The 12,219-nt window shown below is 45.1% G+C and overlaps 1 protein-coding gene across 1 annotated transcript in view; it reads right to left on the reverse strand.

Annotated features, from left to right (window-relative positions):
* Nucleotides 1-12,219, reverse strand: part of NEO1 (neogenin 1) — a 389,738-nt gene that overhangs the window by 140,618 nt on the left and 236,901 nt on the right. The window contains exon 16 of the mRNA XM_078773416.1: nt 2,084-2,179. Within this exon, the coding sequence (XP_078629542.1) occupies nt 2,084-2,179 (96 nt within the window). The remainder of the gene's footprint in view (nt 1-2,083; nt 2,180-12,219) is intronic.

Genomic DNA, 12,219 nt, shown 5'->3' on the forward strand with positions numbered 1-12,219 from the left:
GAAACATTACATTGTGCTGCTTCAATACAAGTGCATTGAATATTCTGATTTGCAGAAGTTAAAAGGAGAAGTACATGGAGAAGAGGAAGAAGTTGTTTCTTGGGTTTGTTGATCTGGAGAAAGCATTCGATAGGGTTCCACGTGAAGTAGTGACATGGGCATTGAGGAAGTTAGGAGTGGAGGAATGGTTGATCAGAGTAGTGATGGCAATGTACAAAAGAGCGTGCACAGCTGTAAGGACGAAGGACGGGAACAGTGGTGAGTTTGAGGTGACGGTGGGAGTGCATCAGGGGTCGGTACTAAGTACACTACTATTTGTAGCTGTGATGGAGGTGCTGGCTCGGAACGTAAAGGAGGGTTTAACGTGGGAGTTGTTGTATGCAGATGATCTGGTGTTGATTGCAGAAAGTATGGATGGACTGAAGGAGAAGATGAACAAGTGGAAGGAATGTATGGAGACAAAAGGTCTGAAGGTGAATATCAGAAAAACGAAGGTGATGGCAAGTGGGTAAAGCATGTGGTGAGGTGGAAAGAACTGGGAAGTGTCCATGTGCTGTGTGCAGGAAGGGTGTCGGAGTGAATTCCATTCAATGTACAATGTGTGCTGAGATTGAGATCGTTGAGAGAGAGTAAGACAAATGATGAATTGCGAAAGATGATGGGAATAGAGCCTGTGATGGATGCTGTGAAGAGAAACAGTTTGAGATGGTTTGGTCATGTGTTGAGGAAGGATGAAAGTGACTGGTTGAGAAGAGTGATGGAAATGAATGTGGAAGGAAGTAGAGGACCGGGAAGACCGAGAAAGACTTGGCTAAAGATGGTCGAAGAAGAAATGCGGGCAAGGGGGTTAACAAGGGGAGATGCAGAAAATAGGGCAAAATGGAGAAGATTGTCATGGGGACCGCAGGGCGAAACCCCACTCTTGCAGGAAAAATGGCCTTTAAAATGCCTGTTGTTGTACAATGTGTGCTGACTGGGTTCATCAAAAATGTAGTGGTTTGAGAGGGTCATTAACCAGTGTGGCAGCTACATTCAAGTGTAAGGTGTGCACAGAGGGAGCTGCAGATGGGGGAAATGTTGAGTTGGATCTTGGAGAAGGCGTGAAGCTGGAAGATGTGAAAACATTTTGTTACCTAGGAGACATGCTGAATGGAGAAAGTGGTTCAGACTTGGCAACGGTTGCTGGAGTGAGATGTGCATGGAAGAAGTTTCAGGAACTGAGTGGAATGCTGACGAGGAGGGGAGTGTCGTTGAAGCTGAAGGGAAAGGTGTATGCTGCATGTGTGAGAAGTGTTATGATTTATGGGAGAGAGACATGGGTAATGAACGTAGAGCAGCAACGAAGGCTGGAAAGGGTGAAAATGCGAATGGTCCGGTGGATGTGTGGAGTATCGTTGAGAGAGAGGAAGACAAATTATGAATTGCAAAAGATGATGGGAATAGAGCCTGTGATGGATGCTGTTAAGAGAAACAGTTTGAGATGGTTTGGTCATGTGTTGAGGAAGGATGAAAGTGACTGGTTGAGAAGAGTGATGGAAATGAATGTAGAAGGAAGTAGAGGATGGGGAAGACCAAGAAAGACTTGGCTAAAATAAGAAATGTGGGCAAGGGGGTTAACAAGGGGAGATGCAGAAAATAGGGCAAAATGGAGAAGATTGTCATGGGGACCGCAAGGCTAACCCCCGCTCTTGCAGGGAAAATGGCCTTAAAATGCCTGTTGTTGTTTGTTGTTGTAGAAGTTAAAAAATTTCTTTCTGACCCAATGAAACATGAAAATAACTTTTGTTGAACTTGTTAATAAGCGAAAGCTTTCATAGGCATGACAACATAACAATGAGTTACAGTTTAATCCTCGTACGCAAAGTTGTGAATGATGGACATATTTCAATGTAATCCATCAAAAAGCAATTTATATTCCTTGTTGAACATCAAAAAGAAAAAGGAGAATAGAAAAACTGGATCGGGAGAAAGAGTGAATAAAAAAGGAAGGCTAATGAGAAAAGGGAGGAATTCAAAACAGCACAAAAGGAGAGAAAATAGGAAGGCAGATGCATTAAGGGAGGGGCAAAAAATTATTTCGTACCTGAAGTCGAACGAGTAGTTGCACTTTCATACAAGGGGACTCCTTGACCCAGGTTATTGAAAGCTCGGAGGGAGATCACATATTGGCTGTTTGATTCTGAAAAAGCAATTGTTAATTAAAATTTATCATCAAAATTAATCCTGGTTTCTCTTGCTGTGAATTATCGAAAACAACTTGAAAGCAAAATGATTGAAAACTTTGATGTCAGGTTTCTGTGCCATCAACTTGATGCGAACCAGACCAGTGCATGTAATATTCCAGCAGACAGAACAAAAGTGCGTTCAAGCAACGTTGAATCAACCGATACAGGATGTTAATTGAAGAAGTGATGATTGAATAGATGTTGAATTACCAAAAATGAAAAATCTATTTGAACTGAAGAAAAATACACATCAACCGTTTTACAACTGATAAATGCCTAATCTCTAAATTTCAAGAAAATGTGACAAATTCTAAATTCAAAGACAACACAAATTAATAAGGATAGCTCACCCCACTGAGAGAAACTTTCCCCTTTTTAGGCTCGCTTACAGGTGTGCGTCCATCCTCAGGAGCAGGAAAACATAACCATGTGAATCTGAAGGCTGACGTCTCAACAAATCTCCCTCGTAAAAGTGACAGTGACGTCATGCCAAGTCCATCTTTGGTGTATGACCTCCATCCCCTTCCTCACCTAAAATTGGCTAAAATCGCTGAAGACAAGGCAGAATGTTTCAACTCATTGTATGGTTCGAAATCTCACGCACCTAACCGATCCCACCTTTCATCCTCATACCCACTTCTGAGTGGACTCTGTCTTTCTCACCCAAGAAGACAGAGAAAGTTATGTCTGTCCTATAATCAGCTTCTGTCGTAGGCCTCGTTGGTATCATTGCTTGTGTTCTCAACTCATGCTCTGCTACTTTTGTTTCTCTTCTGTCTGTTCTCTTCAGCCTCTCCATCATCAAAGTTGGACATGTCTATCTCAGAACAATGGTGGGAGGTAATAAATCACAAATAAGAGGTCAGTGACATATATCGGGCGCTCTAGGGTCTCTGATACTGCTGTGGTTGCTAAGCTTGCTGCCAGTGGTACACATGTCTGCCTATAAACAAGGCTTCCTGACTTCCTCCACTCACACAATTAATGCGGCCCTCTCCTCTTCCAATGGAGGCTGAAGTACTCCGGCCATGTGTCATGGGCCCAGCCTTGCTTTTTCCTCTATGTAAACAACCTCACTGATGCTCTGGAAAACTCTATATTCCTTTATGCAGAGGACTCCACATTTTTCTGTACAATACCCCCATCCCACCAACAGGCTGACAGCACCTGCATCATTATCTGTTCATGTAGAATTGATTAGATGCTGCACTGAAAATGGAATAAGTCTTTCAATCCTAGCAAAGTACTACTCTCCCCCATATCGGGGTCTCCTGATATCAGTGGAATCTTAAACTCTCAACATTATACATGTAATATAAAATCGAAAAACACAACATTTGTTCGTTATCAACTGTAATGTGCATTTATAAGGGGGTATTATTCGCCAAAGGATGGTGGTATTACGCTCCCACAGGGAGTGGGTGTTCCATATGAGTACCATCCTGGGATCCCCTGCCTCTTGCACGGAAGCACGCACATCAGGTCTATCCATCAGGTTTGATTGCAATACAGAATATACTTTATTCAGCAAAAAAAGGGGGAAGGGGATGTTTGGGTGAACGGGTGGTGGGAGTGGGGTTGGGAAACGCCAATATCTGTCTTTTGATTAAACCTGTCAGCGAAGGGACAGGTACTTTTGCTAGTGCTCACATATATGAAGCATTAGAATGATCAAGAAATCAACATTAATAATGAGTACTTGTACAATCTTGTGGAGCTAACCTAAAGGTAAGCAAATGCTTGTTAAGATTAGGTACACTTGTGATGTTGCAAAAATTGGAGAGTATAAAGCAACCAATACAAGTGAATAGACAAAGTTACACAAAAATATGAGAGTACAGTTAAGTAATTATCAATAGCAGAAGCAACTTCATCTATCTATAATTCCAGTAATCTCTGTACGTTTGTACGTTTGTATGTCTGTACGTCTGTACGTTTGTCTGTGACCGCTGTTTCTCGACAACTACCGGTCCGATATACTTGAAACTTGCCAGGTATATTGCTGGGGACCCGAGGATGTGCCTTTTCAAGGTTTGAAATTAATCGGACAAGTACTTACCGAGCTATGGCGATTTAGCCGTTCGCCGTTCGCTTTGCCGTTGCGAATGGACCAAACCATTCATGTAAATAGAGGGGGGGGGGGGTTCTGTGGTCGTTCGCTTTGGCTTTGCGAATGGACCAAACCATTCATGTAAATAGAGGGGGGGGGGGTTCTGTGGTCGTTCGCTTTGGCTTTGCGAATGGACCAAACCATTCATGTAAATAGAGGGGGGGGGGGGGGGTTCTGTGGTCGTTGCGAATGGACCAAACCATTGTTTTTTTTTTGCAGTTTTTTTTTTTTTTGCAGTTTTTTTTTTTTTGCAAGGAACGGGCACCCACGTACGGGCACGTCCTAGCTTATATATAGTACGGGCATGCCCTAGTTAATGTAATGCAGAAAGGCATGAGAAATAGTGTGCTTTTCACGAAAACCAAACTGGGAATTTGTTAAGATGACCCAATACATGAAAAAAATGTAATGCCAATCTAGATCAGTTTTTCAATAATTTTCAAAAATGACCAACAGAGAAATGGGTTGATAAATGATCAAATATTGTGTGCCTCCTCTCCTGAAACTGGAAACAACTTTTGCTATTTTCATCTTTTTTGACCAATACCATTAACAAAAGAAATGTTCATCATAGTGGTTAAGGGGTTGACAATCCCACTATGTTAAATAAGGCAATTCTCCGTATGTATGTATTTTTGTAGTTTTAGCAACCGGCCCCGAAAGCAATTGCACCCAACCAACATACAGGTCCCTCGGTATAGTTATTTCCATAGTGTAATGCCAGAGTAGTGCCTTCTCCTGGTCTATGCACACATTAGTTTCCATGACATTAAGACGTCATACACGCTCTTCATTGCTTCACGACCCGAAACACCATGACCCACTCACCACAACAACTCCTCCTCAAACCACACATGAACTGCCCACCTTCTGCCTCCAATCATCACCTCATCGACACCCATCACAGACGCAACCACCAGCTTGGGAGTGTGAGAGGAAGTGCACACAGCATGGTGGTGGTAATGGACGAACTCTCACTCGACAAACCTTGTGAAAACCTCTGAACAAACGGGCGCATTATTTTCTTTTTCTTTTTTTTTGTATTTAACATCGTTTTACTTAAACTCAAGAGCTCAAAAAGGCAACAACAATTAGCGGCGTTGCCATGGCAATACTCCTCCAGAGTGGCCACTACAGATACACACCTTCACCGTTTCTTTTGCACCCACGCATGACATGCACCCACCTGCACCTCTATGAAACATGCGCCCCAGGCGCTGCAGTATTCCTCCCCCTCTGACCTCTCCCTTAGCATTTGGGTTGTGGAGGCACAACTGCTCCGCCCGTCGAGCTAAGAGGCTGGTGATCCTCATTCTGTCTCTCTTCTTTCTGTTCTTATCTCCCTCCACAGGTGGTTTGATTGGGTACCCAGGTCTTGTGTATAGCTTTGTATAGTAAGGCATAGGGTTAGGTTCTGCATCTTGTCCATTTTCTTTGCTGTACATATCTCTGCACTCTTCATTACTCACAATTGCTCATTGTATATTTTGAGTTGCATCCCCCATTTTTGATCCATTTTGATTACCCTTGCTGTACATTACAGTTCTTGAGTTCCCTCCTCCTTTTTGTATGATCCCACATTTATCCTTGGTTTATATATAATAAAACCCACTTGTTGAACTTCCTTTTCGATCTGTCCGTGTTCATCTTTTCCTTCATTGGTTCAGCACTGCTCGCACATTAGGATAGTCTGGGAGATTATAATTAATTCCCCACTTGAATGGCTCATATCCAAGCCCGGTATGCAAAAGCAGTAAGCTCAGCCACCATAATTAAGATCCAATTGAGATAAGATTGGTGCATAATCAAGGGCGCTTCCCCTGATTGAAAAGTCATGTGACTCAGGTAAACGGTTGTCAGAAGGAGAACCCTGGGATAACCTGGTAGACCAATTGACGTTCTCGGATGCTTAACAACCTGCCATGACACGAAGTTACAAAAACCAAACATCTTGGAGGCTTGATCCACACTCAGGTATTTCAGACAAACCTCGTCCAATTTCTGGCAATCCTCAGATCTTTTGGCCATTGCTGTAGCATGAAATCATCTCGGTTTGCATTACTCCAACCACCAAGGACGCATTGACGAAGCATATTTGTAGAAACTTGAAAATTATTCGCCGTTTGAGTTAAATTGTACAGTGATGTAACCCATAAACAATATGGATGTGGTGGTCGCCTTCCTAGTGCGACTTCACGGCTAATCATGAAGAAGAAGAAGATTTCGACTTTTAATCGCAAAATTACTGACTTTATAAATCGCAAAAAGACATCATATCTATTTTGTAGGGTATCAAGGAATAGATTAGTGTCAAGGTTGTCTGAACGTTTGGGTTTCCCTTTAAAGCCCTCTGCAATCATTTCCGAATCATCTGTTATGGAATCATTATTCTTCATTTTTTAAATACTTAAAGCATTTGTTTTAGTCTTTATAGCCCATAATTTATTACTTCCCATGTTCCTTTTATATCATGATAATAAGTCCAAAATTGTTTAGAATAGCATTCTTTCTTAGCATGCCACAATGGATTTGTAAGAGTGTTTTATAATCAGCATATCTAAATCGAGAGGCATCTTTTGGCTTGGCATGTTTCCAAAAGTGATTTTGCAACCCAAGACTTCCGCTTCTGGTCCCTCGAGGAAGCGACTTCGATTTCTCCACGGCATCAAAGTTTAAGTATTTTCCCATTTGTGTCTTTGTCAAATTTCCACTCGTTATTTTATTGTGTATGTGTTATTGTGTGTTTCCAGTTAGTTCTTAGTTTGTAATTCGTGCAAACTTGTGTATAATTAATCGTTTTCTGTTCGCACCGCGTGCGCGGCCTGGTCACATGAGGCTTCCCTCCCCTGTTGGTGTTTTGTGATTTTAAGTTCTTTCCTTCGCTGTATTGCTTGTTTCTTAGATTTTCTATTCTCCCACTAACTTCCCCGAACATCTACCCTTTGTCTAACATTTTAAATACAAAAAAAAAAAATTTTTTTTATTATTATTTCCTTCTCTCCTCGCTGGCCCCCACATGTGCTGTTGTCTCACCCCGCCCTCTTTATCTCCTTTCCTTCCACCTCTGCCTTCCATCTCCAGCCGATACTCAACTTTCCAATTCTAGTTTCCTCCATACTCATTCAACCCTTTCTCCTTTCTCTGATCCACGCCCTCACTTCAGGGACTTTTCCCAGATTGTTTTTCACGGTTTTGTTGAATTGTGTTTAAACTTTCCCCTGCAGTGTTTTATTCAGTGGTTTATTACAACACACTATTTTTCTTCCTATTTAAAAGGCTTTATTCAATTTCCTCATCAAATCATTCCATTTCAAAAAGAAAATTAAATCTCTTACAGTCCTTCCTTTCTACATTCTCTAAACTCACCTTCATTCCACCTCTCCTCTATCATTTTCAAACGGATCTCTGACTTGACAATCACAATAAACCCAGTTTGTAATAAATGTTCATTTTTCATTAATCATTCACTTTATAAACTCCCCCCTCACCCCTCCCCTCCAAAACTCCCCCTCACCCGTCCCCTCCTAAACTCCCCCATTACACCTCCCCTCCAAAACGACCCCCTCACCCCTCCACTTCAAAACTCCGCCCTCACCAATCCCCTTCAAAACTCCCCCCTCATCCCTCCCCTTCAAATCTACCCCCCCCACCCCTCCCCTTGTAATCTCCTCCACAACGATCTTTCTCCAATTCTCCCCCCTCCCCCCTCCTCCTCAAAGCTACCTCCTCCCCACTTCCTCTCCCTTCCATCACATACCTCCACCTCCTGCAACCTTCGACTTTGCTCTAAAAACAACACCTCACTGTTCCTCATCCCATCACCATCAAACCTTTTGTCCTCCTCATCCTTCCCTTTCTCATAACTCTTCTGCAATCTCTGACACACTATCAACAGCTCTCCCTACCTCCCCCTCTCACCCCTCATCTTACCTTACCCTCCACTCCCCTCCCTCTTCCTTAAAGGTATTGACGTCAAACAGTCCGGGGCTTACGCTCAAACCTGATTGATCTCTCCATAAAGGTTGCTTCTGACAAACCAGACTTAATCTGCTTAACATAAACTTTCCTCCTTCAAGATGTCTCCGATTCCTCAACATCTCTTCCTGGTTACTCCCTCCCCCGGTATGATAGACGTGAGCCTCGTCCTGGTGGTGGGGTTGCTATCTTTATCAAAAACTCTCTTCCTCACTCTCCTTGCACTGCCCTCTCCCCACCCCACCCCACAGGAACACCTCTGGCTAGGCTTCCTCTCCACTCACACCTTTTGTTCATATGTGTTCTGTACCATCCTCCAAACAGTGAAGACTCCATTTACAATTCGCTGTCTGACAACATGGACCAACTTCTATCCACTCATCCCAACTCTCTCTTCCTCATATGTGGCGACTTCAACTGTCATCATGCCAGCTGGCTGGATGTGGGTTCTCTCACACCAGCGATTACACCTCAGCAGAGGAGTTGTGTGACTCACTGGGACTGACACAATCTGTCAATTTCCCGACACGGATCTCAGTCAATGGAGTATCTTCTTTTCGAGACTTGATTATGACAAACTTCCCTGCAAATGTCTGCTGTTCTTCTTCTGCTCCAATCGGTTCTTCTGATCATGTGCTTGTTAAAGTAAACATCTCTCTGGCCATTTTCAGAGAGCCTCCTCAGCGCCGACGAGTCTGGCATTTCACTCAGGCTGACTGGCACGGTCTTCAAGCAGCCATCAATCATCTGGACTGGTCTCCCATCTCTACTGCCTCTGACATCAACTCTTCCTGGGAATTCTTCAACGTAAACTGCTCTCTCTCTCATGCACAGATTTATCCCATCTCGTCTTCAGTTGTCATACCCTTCCTCCCGTCTATGGTACACTGAAGCTTGTGGTGAGGCAATTGCCATGAAACAACTTGCCTTCACATCATGGAAGGCTAATCCAACTGAAGGCAATCTCAGTTCCTTTCACAAAGCTCGGAAGAAGTGTGTGTCTACCCTCGGGAGTGCCAGGAAGCACTATCTCTCCACACTCAAGATTGAACTCTCAAACCTGTCTCCCTCCTCCAAATCCTGGTGGCGTCTGTAAATCTGTTTCTGGTGTTTGTTCCCCTTCCACCCCCTCCCTTACCTCAAACAGCTACACAGCTGACACCGCATGTGAAAAAGCCAAATGCCTCAACTCTGTGTTTGCCTCAAAATCTTGTGTCCCAAACCCATCTCTCTCTGTACGCACCTTACCCAGTCGAACCCAGCTGCTCCTGGACTCTGTGTCCTCTCCTGACAAGGTGGAGAAGTTTTTGACAAACCTCGACTCTTATTTTTCAACTGGACCAGACGGCATCAGCCCACAGGTCCTAAAATCCTGCTATGCCACTCTATCTCATCCACTCTCTGCTCTCTTCACCCTCTCTTTTGCTCAAGGTCATCTGCCTTCTGCTTGGAAATCAGCCAACATCACCGCTTTACACAACAAAGGTTAATCATCCACTTTCTAAACTCCCCTCTTGCCCCTCCCCTCCAAATCCCCCCCCCTTGCACCGACACTCCTAAACTCCCCCCTTTCCCCTCCACTCTTAAACTCCCCCCTTGCCCCTCCACTCCTGAACTCCCCCCCTGCCCTTCCCCTCCTAAAGTCCCCCCTTGCCCCTCCCCTCCAAATGCCCCCCCTTGCCCCTCCACTCCTGAACTCCCCCCTGGCCCTTCCCCTCATAAACTCCTCCCTTGCCCCTCCCCTCCAAATCCCCCCCCTTGCCCCTACACTCCTAAACTCCCCCCTTGCCCCTCCACTACTAGACTCCCCCCTTGCCCCTCCCCTCTTAAACTCCCCCCTTGCCCCTCCCCTCCTAAACTCCCGCCTCACTCCTCCCCTTCAAAACTCCCGCCCAACTCCTCCCATTCAAATCTCCCCCCATACCATTCCTCTCAAATTCTCCCTCCTCCCCCCTCCTCAAAGTTGCCTCCTCCCCACCTCGTCTCCCTTATATCTCATGCCTCCACCCCCCCCCAACCTTCTACTGTCCCATGCCCCCCCTCAAACAACCCCTCACTCTGCCTCATCCCTTCACCACCAAACCTTTCATCCTCCTCATCCTTCCCTTTCTTGGAACTCTTCTGTAATCTCTGACACACTATCAACTGCTCTCCCTACCTCCCCCTCTCATCCTTCATCTTACCCTACTCCTCCCCTCCCCTGTCCTGTACCCGATGCTCCCCCTCTCTCTTCTTTAACGGTATGGACCTCAAACATCCGGGGCCTTCGCTCAAACCTGACTGATCTCTCCATACAGGTTGCTTCTGACAATCCAGACTTGATCTGCTTAACAGAGACTTTCCTCCTTCAAGATGTCTCTGATTCCTCAATATCTCTTCCTGGTTACTCCCTCTTCCGGTATGATAGACCTGAGCCTCGTCCTGGTGGTGGGGTGGCTATCTTTATCAAAAACTCTCTTCCTCACTCTCCTTGCACTGCCTTCTCTCCTCCTCACCCCCAGGAGTACCTCTGGCTACGGCTTCCTCTCCGCTCCCACCTTTTGTTCATATGTGTTCTGTACCGTCCCCCAAACAGTGATGACTCAATTTACATTTCACTCTCTGACAACATGGACCAACTTCTATACACTCATCCCAACTCTCTCTTCCTCATATGTGGTGACTTCAACTGTCATCATGCCACCTGGTTGGGTGTGGGTTCCTCTCTCACCAGTCATGGCACCTCAGCAAAGGACTTCTGTGACTCACTGGGATTGACACAATCTGTCAATTTCCCGACCCGGATCTCAGCCAATGGAGTTTCTTCTCTTCTAGACTTGGTTATGACAAACTTCCCTGCTAATGTCTGCTGCTCTTCTTCTGCTCCAATCGGTTCTTCTGATCATGTGCTTGTCAAAGTGGACATCTCTCTGGCCATTCTCAGAGAGCCTCCTCAGCGTCGAAGAGTCTGGCATTTCACTCAGGCCGACTGGGACGGGCTTCAAGCAGCCATCAATCGTCTGGATTGGTCTCCCATCTCCACTGCCTCTGACATCAATTCTTCCTGGGAATTCTTCCAAAGCAAACTGATCTCTCTCATGCACAGATTTATCCCATCTCGTCTTCAGTTGTCTTACCCTTCCTCCCGTCCATGGTACACCGAATCTTGTGGTGAGGCAGTTGCCCTGAAACAACTTGCCTTTGCCTCTTGGAAGGCTAATCCAACTGAAGGCAATCTCAGTTCCTTCCACCAAGCTCGGAACAAGTGTGTGTCTACCCTCAGGAGTGCCAGGAAGCACTATCTCTCCTCACTCAAGAACGAACTCTCAAACCTGTCTCCTTCCTACAAATCCTGGTGGCGTCTGGTCAAATCCGTTTCTGGTGTTTGTTCCCCCTCCATCCCCTCCCTTACCTCAAATGGCCACACAGTTGACATCGCACGTGACAAAGCCGAATGCCTCAACTCTGTGTTTGCCTCAAAATCTTTAGTCCCAAACCCATCTCTCTCTGTTCCCACCTTTCCCAGTCGAACCCAACTGCTCCTGGACTCTGTGTCTTTCTCTCCTGACAAGGTGGAGGAGTTTTTGTCTAACCTCGACTCTGATTCTGCAACTGGACCAGACGGCATCAGCCCACGGGTCCTAAAATCCTGCTCTGCCGCTGTATCTCACCCTCTCTCTGTTCTTTTCACCCTATCTTTTGCTCAAGGTCATCTGCCAGCATCATGGAAATCAGCAAACATTACCGCTTTACACAAAAAAGGTGCAAAAACAGATCCTTTTAACTACAGACCAATCAGCCTGCTCCCAATTATCAGCAAAGTCATGGAATCCATCATTGCTTCGGATATGAAATCTTTCCTCTTCTCCAATGGCTTGATCTCTGATCATCAATTTGGATTCAGACCAGGTCACTCTACTCTGGACATGC

This window comes from Myxine glutinosa, chromosome 2, assembly GCF_964187855.1.
Source record: "Myxine glutinosa chromosome 2, kmMyxGlut1.1, whole genome shotgun sequence".
Lineage (NCBI taxonomy): Eukaryota > Metazoa > Chordata > Myxini > Myxiniformes > Myxinidae > Myxine > Myxine glutinosa.